The 18,647-nt window shown below is 47.2% G+C and overlaps 1 protein-coding gene across 3 annotated transcripts in view; it reads right to left on the bottom strand.

The window, feature by feature from the left end:
- Positions 1-18,647, bottom strand: part of LOC145337171 (synaptosomal-associated protein 25) — a 233,163-nt gene that overhangs the window by 76,070 nt on the left and 138,446 nt on the right. For all 3 annotated transcript variants that reach the window (XM_080181962.1, XM_080181961.1, XM_080181963.1), the window contains exon 3: positions 11,351-11,392. In XM_080181962.1, coding sequence (XP_080038088.1) covers positions 11,351-11,392 — 42 coding nt within the window. The remainder of the gene's footprint in view (positions 1-11,350; positions 11,393-18,647) is intronic.

Here is an 18,647-nt window from a genome sequence, read left to right as displayed (position 1 = left end):
AAGAGAGTTTTGGAATAGAGGGAGAAAGGAGGAATACTCATAGAGCTCTGCGATCAACCCACAAAGGAAGCCAAGAAATGAGGCAACCCCTCTCCTCCACCTTGCTTTTAAAAACCATTAGGGAAACAGTCGCCTCAATACAAGTATATACAGAATGATTCTAAGCTAGTGCACTCCATTAAAAAGACAATTTGACTGAACTACAAAGAAGAAAGAATGCACTCACTGAATACTCTCCTCCAGGCAATAGCAAAAGGTGGTTACAGAACACAGAGAATTAAAAAGAACTGGTTGCAATGGGTCTTTCATCCTGGCAGAGCTCCAGGAAACAATAACCTTGGCACATGCATGTTGCCCAGAATCAACAGGAGCTCTGAATCCTGGTGTTCAAAGACATGTTGGTTAGGTGGATTGGCCATGCTAAACTATTATTTGATTTATTACTTTTTAGCATGGCCAATGCACCCTAACCAGTATGTCTTTCAGACTGTGGGAGGAAACCCACACAGACATGGGGGGAACCTGCAGGCTCTGCACAGTCACCCAAACTGGGAATTGAACCTGGGTCCCTGATGCTGTGAGGCAGCAGCACAAATACTGTGCCACCATGCAGCCCCTGCACAATGTCTTAATTGTAGCACTCTTGTCATCTCCAAACAACTTATTTTGTTTAAAATATTGTGCAGTTCTCTTTCTGGCCTGATGATTAAATGAGCAGCCTTGTATTCAAAGACATGTCGGTTAGGTGGATTGGCCATGCCAAATTATTATTATTTGACTCATTATTTGATTTATTACTGTCATATGTATTAACATACAGTGAAAAGTATTGTTTCTTGCGCACTATACAGATAAAGCATACCGTTCATAGAGAAGGAAACGAGAGAGTGCAGAATGTAATTGCCTCTAGTGTCCAAAGAGGGGTAGGTTCGGTGGATTAGCCATGGTAAATGCACAGGGCTTTGTGGGGGCCTGGGAGTCAGTGCAGACTCTATGGAACGAATGGCCTCCTTCTGCATTGTTGGGATTCTACGGTACAAGTTGCTGCTTATGCACCAAACCAGCCTTCTCCTACCCCTCTGCTGCTAAACTATCAATACATCCTTTGATTCATTTCTCCATCTTCTATTTATACAGCTTAAAGATTATTTATTAAGTGTTTTTGTGTTTTGATCCACTTTCTCCCAGTTGCTCTGACCTTTCTCTTTTGTCATACAGCTGTGCACGGTATTCCAAGTGCTGGCTAACCCCAGAACTTTATCCAAGTTCTACTGACATTGAATACTGGGCAGGGTGTCGGTAAACTTTGGATGATAATGAGTGTTGTACAGCATCTACACGAGTGTATCGAATTCAACCTCACTAACTGATCTCAGCAATACTAACAGCTGCCCGTGTTCTCTGTGGCCACACTCTTTGGTTGGTTTTGCTGGCTGTGAACCTCTATACTGAGAGTGATTCCCCTCTCAGGCACAGATTGCAGAATTTGGATCCTGAATGCACTCAACAGCAAATCAATCCTGCCACTGGAAACCTTCTCGGCTGAGAGAAAGATTCAAGGACAGAAACCTTTGCTTTACGGACGGGCTGGGGAAAGGCTTACGGATTGAATTGCTACATTTTACCATTAGCAGAAGTGCACGCACAGCAGATGCTGCCTGCGAGTGTATTAACTGGGACACACAGCCAATTACTTATTCCACAGCACCCATACATCACAAACAGTTTGGTCAGCTTGATTATCATAAAACATTTCTATTTTCAGAAGTTCGTAAATGAGTGAGACGTGTCTGAGTCCTACATAGAAATCATAGAACCCTGCAGTGCAGAAAGAGGCCCTTCGGCCCATCGAGTCTACACCAAACACAATCCCACCCAGGCCCTACCCCCATATCCCTACATATTATACCCATTAATCCCTCTAACCTACGCATCCCTGAATACTAAGGGGCAATTTCTTAGCATGGCCAATCAACCTAACCCACATCTTTGGACTGTGGGAGAAAACCAGAGCACCTGGAGGAAACCCACACAGACACGAGGAGAATGTGCAAGCTCCACACAGACAGTGACCCAAGCCAGGAATCGAACCCAGGGCCCTGGAGCTGTGAAGCAGCAGTGCTAACCCACTGTGCTACGTGCCAGCCCACATTCTGTAAAGGTGGCTGTTAGATCATTCAGACATCCTGCAGTTACTGGGGGTCTTGTTGAAATGGGAGGGTTTCCTCTGGTGCATTGTCCTCACATGTAGACTGTGAAAATCCTGGACTTAACCCACTCCCTCACTACCACCATCCTGGGAAGGTCTGCTGACCTCAGGTGCAGTGACAACACTGTCCTCAGCACCACCAGACCAGAGGCCACACTATCCACCCCCCCCCAACCCCAATCACAGATTAGACATAAAGTGATGGACATCCTTCCTCATGACGTTCCAGAGGCTTGAGCATAAGATCCAGATGGCACACCTAGTGCCAGGGTGTGAGAGTGTGCCACAGATCCAGACTGACGTACCCAGTGCCAAGGTGTGAGAGTGCTGCACTGTCAGATGGACCATCTTTCAGATGGGTCGTAACCACCAGGGGTGCACCTACCCTCTGAGGTTAAAAGACCCAGGGCATCATTTCAAAGATGGCTCAGGGATGGCCATGGTCCCAGCCAATATTTCACTCCCAGAAACATTGAAAAGAGATTGTCGGGGGTTGGGTTTGTATCTGAGGCTACAGGAGGGGGAAGAGTGTGAGGGGGGTTGGAGCATATTGTGGAGGGAGGAGGGAAAAGTGAGGGTACAGGAGAGGGAGAGAATTTGGGGGGCAGAAGGAAGAAAGTGAGGGAGCAGGAGGAGGAGGGAGTGAGGGAACAGGAGGAGGGGAGAGTTTGGGGGGCAGGAGGAGGGAGTGAGGGGGCAAGAGGAGGGGGAGTGAGGGGGCAGAAGAAGGGGAGAGTTTGGGGGGCAGGAGGAGGGAGTGTGGGGTCAGGTGGAGGGGTGAGTGTGGGAGGCAGAGGGAGGAGGAAGTGTGGGGTCAGGTGGAGGGGTGAGTGTGGGTAAACGGCGCAGTGTGGGTGTGGACAGAGCTCACTGTGTAAACAGCACAGTGTGGGTGTGGAGAGGGCTCACTGTGTAAACAGCACAGTGTGGGTGTGGAGAGGGCTCACTGTGTAAACAGCACAGTGTGGGTGTGGAGAGGGCTCACTGTGTAAACAGCACAGTGTGGGTGTGGAGAGGGCTCACTGTGTAAACAGCACAGTGTGGGTGTGGACGGAGCTCACTGTGTAAACAGCACAGTGTGGGTGTGGAGGAAGCTCACTGTGTAAACAGCACAGTGTGGGTGTGGACAGAGCTCACTGTGTAAACAGCACAGTGTGGGTGTGGACAGAGCTCACTGTGTAAACAGCACAGTGTGGGTGTGGAGGAAGCTCACTGTGTAAACAGCACAGTGTGGGTTGGGGGGAGTTCACTGTGTAAACAGCACAGTGTGGGTGTGGAGGAAGCTCACTGTGTAAACAGCACTGTGGGTGTGGACAGAGCTCACTGTGTAAACAGCACAGTGTGGGTGTGGAGGAAGCTCACTGTGTAAACAGCACAGTGTGGGTGTGGACAGAGCTCACTGTGTAAACAGCACAGTGTGGGTGTGGACAGAGCTCACTGTGTAAACAGCACAGTGTGGGTGTGGACAGAGCTCACTGTGTAAACAGCACAGTGTGGGTGTGGAGGAAGCTCACTGTGTAAACAGCACAGTGTGGGTGTGGACAGAGCTCACTGTGTAAACAGCACAGTGTGGGTGTGGACAGAGCTCACTGTGTAAACAGCACAGTGTGGGTGTGGAGAGGGCTCACTGTGTAAACAGCACAGTGTGGGTGTGGAGGGAGTTCACTGTGTAAACAGCACAGTGTGGGTGTGGAGGAAGCTCACTGTGTAAACAGCACAGTGTGGGTGTGGAGGAAGCTCACTGTGTAAACAGCACAGTGTGGGTGTGGACAGAGCTCACTGTGTAAACAGCACAGTGTGGGTGTGGAGGAAGCTCACTGTGTAAACAGCAGTGTGGGTGTGGACAGAGCTCACTGTGTAAACAGCACAGTGTGGGTGTGGAGAGGGCTCACTGTGTAAACAGCACAGTGTGGGTGTGGACAGAGCTCACTGTGTAAACAGCACAGTGTGGGTGTGGAGGAAGCTCACTGTGTAAACAGCACAGTGTGGGTGTGGACGGAGCTCACTGTGTAAACAGCACAGTGTGGGTGTGGAGGAAGCTCACTGTGTAAACAGCACAGTGTGGGTGTGGACAGAGCTCACTGTGTAAACAGCACAGTGTGGGTGTGGACAGAGCTCACTGTGTAAACAGCACAGTGTGGGTGTGGAGGAAGCTCACTGTGTAAACAGCACAGTGTGGGTGTGGACAGAGCTCACTGTGTGAACAGCACAGTGTGGGTGTGGAGGAAGCTCACTGTGTAAACAGCACAGTGTGGGTGTGGACAGCGCTCACTGTGTAAACAGTACAGTGTGGGTGTGGAGGAAGCTCACTGTGTAAACAGCACAGTGTGGGTGTGGACAGAGCTCACTGTGTAAACAGCAGAGTGTGGGTGTGGAGGAAGCTCACTGTGTAAACAGCACAGTGTGGGTGTGGACAGAGCTCACTGTGTAAACAGCACAGTGTGGGTGTGGAGGAAGCTCACTGTGTAAACAGCACAGTGTGGGTGTGGACAGAGCTCACTGTGTAAACAGCAGAGTGTGGGTGTGGACAGAGCTCACTGTGTAAACAGCACAGTGTGGGTGTGGACAGAGCTCACTGTGTAAACAGCACAGTGTGGGTGTGGACAGAGCTCACTGTGTAAACAGCACAGTGTGGGTGTGGAGGAAGCTCACTGTGTAAACAGCACAGTGTGGGTTGGGGGGAGTTCACTGTGTAAACAGCACAGTGTGGGTGTGGAGGAAGCTCACTGTGTAAACAGCACAGTGTGGGTGTGGAGGAAGCTCATTGTGTAAACAGCAGAGTGTGGGTGTGGACAGAGCTCACTGTGTAAACAGCACAGTGTGGGTGTGGAGGAAGCTCACTGTGTAAACAGCACAGTGTGGGTGTGGAGGAAGCTCACTGTGTAAACAGCACAGTGTGGGTGTGGACGGAGCTCACTGTGTAAACAGCACAGTGTGGGTGTGGACAGAGCTCACTGTGTAAACAGCACAGTGTGGGTGTGGAGGAAGCTCACTGTGTAAACAGCACAGTGTGGGTGTGGAGGAAGCTCACTGTGTAAACAGCACAGTGTGGGTGTGGACAGAGCTCACTGTGTAAACAGCACAGTGTGGGTGTGGACAGAGCTCACTGTGTAAACAGCACAGTGTGGGTGTGGACAGAGCTCACTGTGTAAACAGCACAGTGTGGGTGTGGACAGAGCTCACTGTGTAAACAGCACAGTGTGGGTGTGGAGGAAGCTCACTGTGTAAACAGCACAGTGTGGGTGTGGACAGAGCTCACTGTGTAAACAGCACAGTGTGGGTGTGGACAGAGCTCACTGTGTAAACAGCAGAGTGTGGGTGTGGACAGAGCTCACTGTGTAAACAGCACAGTGTGGGTGTGGAGGAAGCTCACTGTGTAAACAGCGCAGTGTGGGTGTGGAGAGAGCTCACTGGGAACTCAGTACACCCGATAGCTGTCGGGGCACAGATTTGGATGTTCGGAGAGATTGAGGGATTTGGGGTTGTTTTCGCTGGAAAGAAGGAGGCTAAGAGGGGATCTTATTGAAACATATAAGATGATTAGAGGTTTAGATAGGGTGGATAGTGATAGCCTTTTTCCTCGGATGGAGAAAGCTAGCACGAGGGGGCATGGCTTTAAATTAAGGGGGGGTAGTTATAGGACGGATGTCAGGGGTAGGTTCTTTACCCAGAGGGTGGTGAGGGATTGGAATGCCCTGCCTGCTGCGGTTGTAAATGCGCCTAGTTTGGGGGCGTTTAAGAGATCTGTGGATAGGTTTATGGACGAAAAGGGATTGGTTTAGATTAGTGGGTCAGTGTTTTTTTTTAAAAAAACTGGTCGGCGCAACATCGTGGGCCGAAGGGCCTGTTCTGCGCTGTAATGTTCTATGTTCTATGTTCTATGAAGGAGATGTGTCTGATGACAGAGAAGGGGCAGGAGCTATAATGTGAGTGCTCCACGGCCCAGGGAAAGGTATAAAGGAATTCAGGAGCCCCTAGTACTGAGCACTGTGGGCAGGCAGCGCCATTGGAAGGAGATCAAAAGATGATTGTTGAGAAGAAAGTATGTTCCTTGAGTTATTTGAGATGATGACCTTGCTTTAACATTGATCTAGTCAGGTCAGATCAGACAGTAGAGGAGCCAGGCAGTGTTGGTTCGTGTGTTAAGGCCCCAGTTTGAAGCTGTGGGTGTGGGTGGTGTATTTGAACAATCAGAGGAATGGACCTGGTGTGACCATCAGCAACAAGAGCACTGCTGGAGGAACTGGTGACGACAGCTGGACAGGCAGTGCACAGGGCTGGAGCTGGCAATGGGACTGGATAAATGATGGATTTGGTGGTGAGTTTGTCAATGCAGAGGCTGATGATAGCTGGTGAATTGGAGTGTGAGGGAGACAAGGCATCACTCAGACAGGACAGCATCACAGCAACATGCTCTGTACAGGAGGGAGAGCTGGAACTGATGGTCTGTTCAAACTGAATCCTAAAATAAACATTGGCTTCAATTTGAATGGGCAGATTGGGGCAGATTAATCAGATGGTTCTTTGTGAGTTGCAGAGAGCTGTTACTGAGCCATAAACACCATATCCCTACCCCTCACCCTCCGTCACCCTCCCCTACCCCTCATCCTCCTCTACCCCTCACCCTCCCCTACCCCTCACCCTCCCCTACCCCTCACCCTCCATCACCTCCCCTACCCCTCATCCTCCCCTACCCCTCACCTTCCATCATCCTCCCCTACCCCTCACCCTCCCCCTCCCTCGCTGTGTCCTTTGCTCCTCTGCCCTTCCTGCCTATATGTAGAGAATATCCCAATCTACACAGATGCTAATGACACCCACCTCAGCTCCACCTCTCCTGACCTGTCCGCCATGTCTCAGTGATGTCTGTTTAGCATCCAGTGCTGGATAATCAGAAATCCCCTCCCGATAAATACTGTTCCAGAGTTCCTGCTCTAAAACCCATCACCTCTCTTCCTCACATTCCTCTTTTAAAACACTCCTTTAAGTTTCAGCAAGCTTTCGGCTATTTGCCAATCATCTTCATAGAACCATACAACCCCACAGTGCAGAAACAGGCCCTTCCGCCCACCGAGTCTGCACCAACCACAACCCCAACCAGGCCCTACCCCCATATCGCTACATATTTACCCACTAATCCCTCTAACCTACACATCCCTGGACACTAAGGGCAATTTTAGCATGGCCAATCAACCTAATCCACACATCTTTGGACTGTGGGAGGAAACCGGAGTACCCGGAGGAAACCCACGCAGACACAGGGAGAATTTGCAGACTCCACACAGACAGTGACCCAAGCCGGGAATTGAACTCAGGTCCCTGGAGCTGTGAAACAGCAGTGCTAACCGCTGTGCTACCGCGCCACCCCTTGTATAATTATCTTGTATAACTGGATGTCATATTTTGCTCTATAATTCTCTTGTGAAGTTCTCAGGGGCATTTTATTATGTTTGAAGCTCTTTATAAAGATAAACTGCTGATGCTGTTGTGGTAGTCCTGGACTCCTCAACCAGTGCAAGTCCCTCCTCCCCATCTCTCTTCACACCTCAGAAACCTCAGTTGAGTCACATTTGAAATTCCTCTTTGCAGTTTAATGCTTGGATCCAGGAATCATCCTGACAAGCCTGCACTCCACTCCCTCCGAGGCTCATTCAGACTTTCCAAGGTGCACTTACCAGAACCATGAGGAAAGATGGGATAGGCTGGAGCTGTTTTCCTTGGAGCAGTGAAGGTTGGAAGGGGATCTGATGGAGGTGTGTAAGATTATGAGATACATAGATAAGGTGGATAGGAAGGTGCTTTTTCCATTGGTAGAGGGTCAGTAACCAGGGAAGATAGATTTAAAGTAAGAGAAACAAGGCTAAGAGAGGTGTTGAGAAGAAACCTTTCCACCCAGAGGGAGGTGGGAGTCTGGAACTCACTGCCTGAAAGGGCGGTGGAGGCAGAGACCCTCATAATATTTAAGAACTATTTCAATAATCACTTGCATTGCTATTACCTCCAGGGCCAAGCACTGGAAAATTGGAATGGTGTAGCTAGAAATTGTTGACTGGCATGGTCATGATGGGCTGAATGGTCTCATTCTGTGCTGCAAACATTTATGAATGATTTCTCACAGTACTTTCTGGTGTGCTCGAGCTTCAGCTTCGTATTGCTGTAGCATAACTTCTGCCTCCTCTTGTTCTTGTCCACTAGATATAAAGTTAAGCATTCCTTTAAATTTTATTTATTAGTGTCTCAAAGGCTTATATTAACACTGCAATGAAGTTACTGTGAAAATCCCCGCGTCGCCCACACACAGGCACCTGTTTGCATACGCTGAGGGAGAATTTAGCATGGCCAACGCACCTAACCAGCATGTCTTTCAGACTGTGGGAGGAAACTGGAGCACCTGGAGGAAACCCATTCAGCCATGGTGAGAATGTGCAGACTCCACACAGACAGTGATCCAAGCTGGGAATTGAACCTGGATCGCTGGCACTGTGGGGTAGCAGTGCTAACCACTGCACCACTGTGCCCCTCCATTTCACAGTAAAAAGTCTGACAACACCATTTCAGCAGTTTCTTTGATTATTCTCTGGATCTATTCATGTCATTTCAGACTCCCAACTCCCTTTCCCCTCCATTGCTTCCAGCTAGTCACAGTTCAGAAAGGATTCTGTCCCCTTGCTCTTTGTTTTCAAAGTGGATGACATCACACTTGCCTATACTGAAGTCTATTTGTCAGTTTTACACAATTACTTATCCAGTCATATTGCTTTGTCACGGTATGTTCCTATCGACACAGTTTACAACGCTGTCTGTTATCGTGTCATCAGCAACCTTCCACATTTGGCTTTTTACCCCATCTGTCATGCGAGTGTACCTTTAAGAAAGGTTATTTTTAAATCATGCAGCTTACAGCTTCAGCAATGTCATTGTGGGTGGAGCTAAGCTGTGGCAGTCGGTTGATAGAGCTTTCAGTTTCATTTATGGCAGTCAGGTGATAGAGGTTTCTTTCCTTTGGGCTTTCAGTTTCGTTTTGGGAAGAGTGTTGGAAGCAGTTTAGCAGCAAACTAAGAAGCAACCCCCTTCTCTCTCTCTGTTCTCTTTGTTTGATTATTGTAACTATTATCAGTTAGCTGAAGAAGAGGCTTATGCCATCTTGCCTTAAAGAAGCTGTGTTTTGGGAAACAGATTCGACTAAAACTCTTCTGAGTTTCTTCACAAAGGATTTTCAACCCAGGGGCTTGATTCCTGCAACAAGTGAGCATTAACCTGTGGTGAATTGTGTTATTTACAGGATTTTGTATATTGGATGTTGACTTTGGTTGGAACACATTAGAGATATTCCTGGAGAGTTATACATTATCGTCATTGTTGTGTTTGCTTGTTAGCAATTGTTAAAAGTTCTTGCTAATTGTCTTACTATACATGTCAACAATATTCTTCATTAAACTTTGTTTTTGAGAAAAACTCCTCGTGGGTCAGTTTAATCACACTTGGAATGAAACCTCCCATGCTCATTGTAGCCAAAGTCAACATAAAACATTACAGGTCAGGCGAGCTTCATAGAACACCTTGAAGTATCGAACCTGACTTGTAACACATCCTCTATGCTGTTAATAAACATGGTGAATAGTTGAGGTCTATGTGGGTCAATACTAATCTAATCCTCCCAATTCCCTACCAGTCTATTGATCTGTCCCTGCCTGTAGCCGATCAGCCAGCTTTCAGATCAATAGTCAACTCTCAATCCCATGGACTGCAATTTTAACTAACAGACTCTAAAGAGAGATTGAATGCAAAAAATTCAATCAGTTCCACTTCCAGTTTCACCCCTTACAAATCCACGCTGGTTCTCTCTGAGTGTTTAAAATAATAATGTTTTACTTTGAACACTTTTATATGTTGGTTACAACATATTGGAGATAAGGACAACAGGGCCATCAGAGAGGTGATGGCCCAGTGGTATTATGGCGAGACTATTATTCCAGAGACTCAGCTAATGTTTTGGGGACACAGGTTCGAATCCTGCCATGGCAGATGGTGGAATTTGAATTCAATAAAAGAAAAACCTGAAATTAAGAATCTACTGATGACCACAAAACCATTGACTGTCGGAAAAAGCCATCTGATTCACAAATGCCCTTTTAGGGAAAGAAATCTGCTGTCCATACCCAGTCTGGCCCACATGTGACTCCAGAGCCACAGCAATGTGGTTGACTCTTAAATGCCCTCTGAAATGGCCAAGCGAGACATTCAGTTTAAGGGCAATTAGAGATGGGCAATAAATGCTGGCCCAGCCAGTGACACCGTGTCCCACGAATGAAGTGTAAAACAAAGTACAGGTGGAAACTGGTCGAACCAGAGTTAGTAACACAGTCAGTGTGTGAAAATGGGAACTACACAAAGCTGAGTTACAGGGAGTATGACAGGTAAATCTGACTAACCCGCACATTTCCCAACGGAGATATCAACTGGCAACAGGAACCTTATCTTTTATCAATTCCCAAGGTCAGGGGGCCGGAGATCATTCTAAATGCTCTGGCTGGCATTATTTAACACAGCAAGTTATGTATATGTGCAATCCAGTATTGATTATGGGATACTGCAGAAATGCTGCAGTTAGTGAACAGTGCAGAGGCATAGCTAATGTCACAGATTTCTGGTCAGCTCTCACTGTTTCAAGGTGCAGGGCTTGGAGTGTTGGTGACACCCTGTCTAATACAATGGTTATTCAATCCATATCGTTGTACAAACCCACTGTCCCATGTTGTATGCAGCTGACAGATGCCAGTCATACTACCAGCAGTGTGTCACACAGTGACATCCTAGCTACTGCAGGCACAATTCTTCTTGAACAGGTTTTCCCCGCGTTTGTGCGGGTTTCGAAAGATGTACAGGTTAGGTGGGTTGGCCATGCTAAATCGTGTCAGGGGTTAGCAGGGTAAATCTATGGGGTTCCACACCTGGGTGGGTTTGTTGTCGGTGTAAGCTTGATGGGCCAATTGGCCTCTTTCTGCAGTGTAGGGATTCTATAATTCTAAAAACCTGTTTGGAATGTAGCAGGATGTCTTGTTTACGAATTGGTACAGGGAATTTGGCTGCATGTTTATCAGGAATTTGCTGACATAGAAAATAAATCTATGGGCACAGTACCTCCTCCACCAGTTGCAGCATACGGCGAGTGCTTTCCAGAGACTGTGAAGAGAGAGAGAAACACACAGTTAGACCATCGCAAATAACATGAAGGCATCATTTTACCAAAACTGCAATAAACAAACATCCCTGGCACCTGAAAAGTGTGATTATTTAGACTACTGACGATAATTCTGGTCTCCATATGACCAAAAAAAGTATATCAATGCACTGGAAGAGGGAAAAAAGGATTAACAAGAATGTTACCAATGGTAACTTTAGCTTTAAAAGGCCCTTGTCAGACCCCACTTGGAGTACTGTGCGCAGTTCTGGTTGCCTCATTACAAGAAAGATGTGGAAGCTATTGAGAGGGTGCACAGGAGATTTACAAGGATATGGCCTGGATTGGGTGGCATGCCTTATGAAGATAGGTTGAGGGAACTTGGTCTTTTCTCCTTGCAGAGATGAAGGATGAGAGGTGACCTGATAGAGGTTTATAAGATGTTGAGAAGTATAGATCGCCTATTTCCCAGGGCTGAAATGGTCACTACGAGAGGGCACAGGTTTAAGGTGCTGGGGAGCAAGTACAGAGGAGATGTCAGGGGTAAGTTTTTCACTCAGAGGGTGGTGAGTGAGTGGAATCGGCTGCCGTCAGTGGTGGTGGAGGCAAACTCGTTGGGGTCTTTTAAGAGACTTCTGGATGAGTACGTGGGATTTAATTAAAGATTATTTGAAAAGGAAGAATGTGTGGGGATATGAGGAGAAGGTAGAACATAAGAACATAACATAAGAACATAAGAAATAGGAGCAGGAGTAGGCCATCTAGCCCTTCGAGCCTGCCCCGCCATTCAATAAGATCATGGCTGATCTGTCGTGGCTCAGTTCCACTTTCCCGCCCTCTCCCCATAACCCTTAATCCCCTCTCTTATCAAGAACCCATCAACCCGCTTCTTAAAAATATTTAGCGAGGCAGCCTCCACCACTTCAACGGGCAGAGAATTCCAGAGATTCACCACCCTTTGAGTGAAGAAGTTCCTCCTCAACTCCGTTCTAAACCGCCTCCCCTTTATCTTGAGGCTGTGCCCCCTAGTCCTACTGTCTTTTTTGAGCGGGAAGAGTCTCTCCACCTCTATCCTATCCATCCCATTCATCATCTTATATGTCTCAATGAGATCTCCCCTCATTCTTCTAAACTCTAACGAGTACAAGCCTAGTTTATTCAGCCTTTCCTCATAGCTCAACCCCCTCAACTCCGATATCAGCCTAGTAAACCTCCTCTGCACTCCCTCCAAGGCCAAAATATCCTTGCGCAGGTGCGGCGCCCAAAACTGCACACAGTACTCCAGCTGCGGCCTCACCAATGCCCTATACAGCTGCAGCAAGACCTCCCTACTTTTATATTCAATCCCCCTCGCTATGAAAGCCAGCATCCCATTCGCCTTCCTGACCACCTGCTGCACCTGCAAGCTGGGTTTTTGCGACTCATGCACAAGGACCCCGAGGTCCCTCTGCACCGTCGCCTGCTGCAGTTTTTCGCCACGTAAGTAATAGTCCTTCCTACCATTCTTCCTACCAAAGTGGACCACCTCACACTTGCCAACATTAAATTCCATTTGCCATTTCCTGGCCCATTCGCCCAGCCTATCTCGATCCTTCTGCAGACTCTCCACACCCTCCGCACAATTTGCCTTTCCCCCAGTCTTGGTGTCATCAGCAAATTTCGACACCCTACACTCGGTTCCCTCCTCCAGATCATCTATATAAATGGTAAATAGCTGAGGCCCCAGCACCGACCCCTGGGGCACCCCGCTAGTCACCAACCGCCAATCCGAATAGCACCCATTGACCCCCACTCTCTGCCTCCTATTTGATAACCAATCCTCTATCCACGCTAACACCCTACCCCCAACTCCATGTCCCCTGACCTTCTGCAATAACCTCTTGTGAGGTACCTTGTCAAACGCCTTCTGAAAATCCAGAAAGACCACATCCACCGGCTCTCCTCTATCCACTGCCCTAGACACATCCTCATAGAACTCCAGTAAATTTGTCAGACACGACTTCCCTTTAATGAAACCGTGTTGCGTCTGCCCTATCAAGCAATTCCCTTCAAGATGCCTCGCAATTTCCTCCTTAATGATGGATTCTAACATTTTACCTACCACAGACGTTAAACTAACCGGCCTATAATTCCCCGCCGTTTGCCTGGCACCCTTCTTAAACAACGGCGTAACATTAGCCGTTTTCCAATCTTCCGGCACTTCCCCGGAATCCAGCGACGTCTGGAAAATAACCACCAAGGCATCCACTATCACCTCCGCCATTTCTTTCAGAACCCTCGGATGCATTCCATCCGGTCCTGGGGACTTGTCCACAATCAGCCCCTCCAGTCTGTCGAGCACCACCTCTCTAGTAACAGTAATGTCATTAAGACCCTCCAGTCCTACCACCTTTCCAGGGGAGTGACACCAGGTAAATTTCTCCTACACAGAGCCAGGGCAGACATGGTAGCAGTGGTTAGCACTGGGGCTTCACAGCACCAAGGACTTGAGCTCGATTCCTGGCTTGGGTCACTGTCTGTGTGGAGTTTGCACATTCTCCCTGTGTCTGCGTGGGTTTCCTCTAGGTGCTCTGGTTTTCTCCCACAGATGTGGATATGCTGGCGTTGGACTCATTACTGTGTTTCTCCCACAGTCCAAAGATGTGCGGGGTAGGTTGATTGGCCATGCTAAAATTGCCCCTTAGTGTCCTGAGATGCGTAGGTTAGAGGGATAAGCGGGTAAATGTGTAGGGATATGGGGGTAGGGCCTGGGTGGGATTGTGGTTGGTGCAGACTCGATGGGCTGAAGGGCCTCTTTCTGCACTGTAGGGTTCCATGATGATTCTATGAAAGTTATGAATTGCTTTTTTTTAAAGCTTTTCCACAGGTGCCATTGTTATTATTGGGTTGATTGGTTCTGTACAGAGTCTATACTAGGTGAAATGGTGTGGAAGTGTGATGTGTTGGAAGTGGATGGTATGAGAGATCGTTGGGAGTAGATGGAAGGGCATGGGTTAGGATAGGGGGTCATGATAAGACATTTTGACCTTATCTTTCAAAAGGTTCCCAAATGCAGACCATGATTGATGAATCCCCTGAGGGAGAGTGAACAACATGTCGGTGAGGAGCTGAGCTGACTTGATGGAAATTTAGCACAGTGTACTGAGGGGAGTAAGGTGATACAATCCCCTGGAATGGAGTTGGCCAGATTGGGAGTGTGGGATACAGGGTTGCAGCCTCCTTTTGCTCTCGCAAAAATTGGGGACACCAGAAATGGGGTCCAGAGTCTCTGATTCAGCTACCATCCACCATTTTAGAAGGTTCAGGGATTCGTGGAGCTGCTGTGAAAATCTAGCCTAACGTGCTTCCACTGATGGGGAAGTTAGATAAATATGTGGGGGAGAACTAAACAGAAATATTTGCTAATTAGACCTGGTGAAGTAAGGTGGGAAGAGGATTGTTGGAATGTAAAACACTATCATAGATCAGCTAATCTGAATGGCTGGTTTCTACGCTGGAATATCTATGTAACTGTGTCTGCTTCATCAGCCCAACTCCCCCAGCCAAGGCTACTGGCATTGAGGCAACTGTGTGTTATTTTGTAGTCCATACTGGGGACTGTGCTACTTACGAACAAGATTCGGGATATTCAGGGCAACTTAATGTGAATCATTGATACCCAATACCTGAATTTTATTTTGATGAGATTCCACTTACTCTCCGGGTGATTGAAGATAAACAGTGTGTAGTTTTGCTTGAAACTATTTATAAAGACCTGAGGGTTAAATACATTGTTTTCTGGACGCGACTTGTTCTCTTGGTCACCTCACACCATCACTAATATCATTGTCTAATTAACATAACCATTACAAAGACAGAACGTGCTGGAAAATCTCAGCAAGCCTGACAGCATCTCTACTCTTTTTAATCTAGAAACTCAGCTCATGTTCTGGGGACTCAGGTTTAAATCCCGCCACAGCAGATGGTGGAATTTGAATTCAATGAAAAATATCTAGAATTAAGAATCTACTGGTGACCATGAAACCATTGCCGATTGTCAGAAAAACCCATCTGGGTCACTGATATCCTTCAGGGAAGGAAGTCTGCCGTCCTTACTCCGTCTGGCCTACATGTGACTCCGGAGCCACAGCAATGTGTTTGACTCTCAACTGCCCTCCAAGGGCAACTAGGGATGGGTAATTAATGCTGGCCCAGGCAGCAATGCCCATGTCCCACAAATGAATAAACAAAACAGCAAGATCCCACAAACAGAAATGATTGGTTAATCTGTTTCTGTGGTGCCGATTGAGGGATATATATTGATCACAACACCAGGCCTCTGCTCTTCCTCAAAAGAGTTCCCTCATGGGAACTTTTCCATCCACCCAAGTAGGCAGCTCCAAATAACAGCACCTCTTACCATGTGGCACTCCCTCACTACTGCACTGGAATGTCAGGTTCTAATGCTCAAGTCTTAGAGTGGAACTTTAATCTAGAATCTTGTAACTGAGGGACAGGAATTCTCTCAATGGCACTGTGGTTAGAACTGCTGCCTCACAGCACCAGGAACCCCGGTTCAATTCCTGGCTTGGGTCACTGTCTGTGTGGAGTCTGCACATTCTCCCCACGTCTGCGTGGGTTTCCTATGGATGCTCAGGTTTTCTCCTGTAGTCAGAAAGCCATGCTGGTTAGGTGCATTGGCCATGCTAAATTCTCTCTCAATGTACCCGAACAGTGCCGGACTGGCAACTAGGGGATTTTCACGGTGATTTCATTGCAGTGTTAATGTAAGCCTACTTGTGACACTAATAAATAAACATTAACTAAGCTACAACTGATACTATGGTAATACGTGAAACTCCTGCCTGTAGCAAAATGGTTTACAGTAGCTAAATTCACCACATTCCACCTACAGAGAAAGAAAGAGCTGCATTTATACAGCACCTTTCACAGATCCTAACCACTCACTTATGTGAAAAAGTTTTCTCTCATGTCTACATTGCTTCTTTCTGTACCCTCTCGTTTTCGATATTCACCAGTGGAACAGTTTCTGCCTCTCTATCGACACCAGTCGTCTCAAAGCATTTCATAGCCAATGAAATTTAGTTGTTGTTGTAATGTGGGATGACAACAACAATTTGCATTTATTTAGCAACTCTGTAGTATAAAATGCCCCAATGTGCTCCAGGCCATTACCATAACAAAATGTGAAACACAAGGAGATATTAGGATGGGTGACAGAAAGCCTGCTCAGAGGTAGGTTAGGAGTGTCTTAATGCAGGACAGAGGTAGAAGTGTGAGGAAGTTTAGTTATAGAGGGTTACAGCATAGAAACAGGCCCTTCAGCCCAAAGTATCCATGTTGCCCAGTTCTTCTTTTACCTCGGAGCTATTCCCAATTATCCATGTTTGGCCAAAATCCCTCCAAAACAATCTTACCCAGGTAACTGTCCCAAATGTTCATAGAAATCCTACAGTGCAGAAAGAGGCCATTTGGTCCATCAAGTCTACACCAACTGCAATCCCACCCAGGCCCTACCCCCATTTCCCTACATATTTACCCACTAATCCCTCTAACCTACGCATCTCAGGACACTAAGGGGCAATTTTTAGCATGGCCAATCAACCTAACCCGCTCATCTTTGGACTGTGGGAGGAAACCGGAGTACCTGGAGAAAACCCACGCAGACACAAGAAGAATGTGCAAACGCCACACAGACAGTGACCCGAGCCGGGAATCAAACCCAGGTCCCTGGAGCTGTGAAACAGCAGTGCCAACCACTGTGCTACTGTGCCACCCTAGGTTAGGGAGCCTAAGTCCGAGACAACTGAAGGCACGGCTGCTAATGGTGAGTAATGGAAATGGGATCATTTCCATTCCCAGAAAGTGGTCAGAACTCGACAGGGGCTGTGATCTTAGATCTGAGTCCACCCACTTTCCATAAAAATAATAGGATGAGGAGAAAAACAACCAACTCTACTCTCGATCTTCTGTGGCAGAGGCCTCAGAATAGTGTGCTATTCGCTCTTATCATGCTGGATGCGGGGACTAAGGGGGAAGAGAGCAGGAGGGGTATGATTATTGGAAAGTACATACATGATGGGGCAAACTGCCTTCCGTGTTGAAAAGTTCTGTGATTGTGAGTATGATATAAGAATGCATGTCACAAGATCAGGTCATTCAGCCCAACTAGTGCTTGTCAGTGTTTATGCTCCTCTCACCTACTTCATTTCACCTTATCAATGTATCCTCTGACATTAATATTGCTCACTAACTACTGATACTCTATAAACCACATCATCTCCTCCCTGATGGGATTGTATCACACTGAATGGAGTCCCCTTGGCTGAAAGCATTAATCTGGGGTCTTAGACTATGCAAAGATATCCAACAGGATCATTTTGTTTACTCCAGTTCCTGAACCATTGTTCAGCGACAGGGATTGTTATTCCTTCAAGAGATGTGGGCATTGCTGGCTGGGCCAGCATTTATTGCCCATCCCTAATTGCCCTCGAACTGAGTGCTAGGCTATTTGAGAGTCAACCATGTTGCTGTGGGTTTGAAGTCAGATATGGGCCAGACCTGGCAAAGAGGCAGGTTTCCTTCCCTAAAGAGGAATTAGTGAACCAGATGGGCTTTTATGACAATCAACAATGGTTTCATGGTCATCGTTAGGTTTTCCATACCAAGACATTATTCATTTCAAATTTCACCATCTACCATGTTGGGGTTTGAACCTGGGTCCCCAGAGGGTTACCCTGGATCTTGGGGTTACTAGCCCAGTGACAAACCACTATGCCACCCCTTCCCTACATTAGGCAGACAATAGAATTAGGGCGACATGTAGGATTGCCAACCCTGATTGGGTATAGTGCTGGAGGTTACATAACCTCATTGACTAGCCTAACCACCTCTCTAAGCTTCAGCACTTTCATAATAGTAAGCAAAATTGTTGAGAGAAAATGAAGATAAAGGTACCTAGTGTCATTTTGCTCTTGGGTGTTGCTCGCGATTCTGGAGATTAATCTTCCATTTTTGGGGACTTTAAGGCAATTCTGGAGGGTTTGTGGCCCCTGTTGAGGCATTGGGACCACAGGTTAATCTGCTGATGACAATAACCACTTTCTTGACTGATAGCTCCATATCCCCAGCAATGAGTGAGTAACCCTGGGAAAATTGATGGGATTAAAGATGGATAAATCCCCAAAGCCTGATAATCTACATCCCAGAGTCCTTAAGGAAGTGTCTCTAGAAATAGTGGATACACTGGTGGTCATC

The sequence above is a fragment of the Carcharhinus amblyrhynchos genome, unplaced genomic scaffold (assembly GCF_965287045.1).
Source record: "Carcharhinus amblyrhynchos unplaced genomic scaffold, sCarAmb.v2.hapA scaffold_44, whole genome shotgun sequence".
NCBI classification, from domain to species: domain Eukaryota; kingdom Metazoa; phylum Chordata; class Chondrichthyes; order Carcharhiniformes; family Carcharhinidae; genus Carcharhinus; species Carcharhinus amblyrhynchos.
The sequence above is the reverse complement of the archived record's forward strand: the minus strand, read 5'-3'. Positions and strand labels throughout refer to the sequence as shown.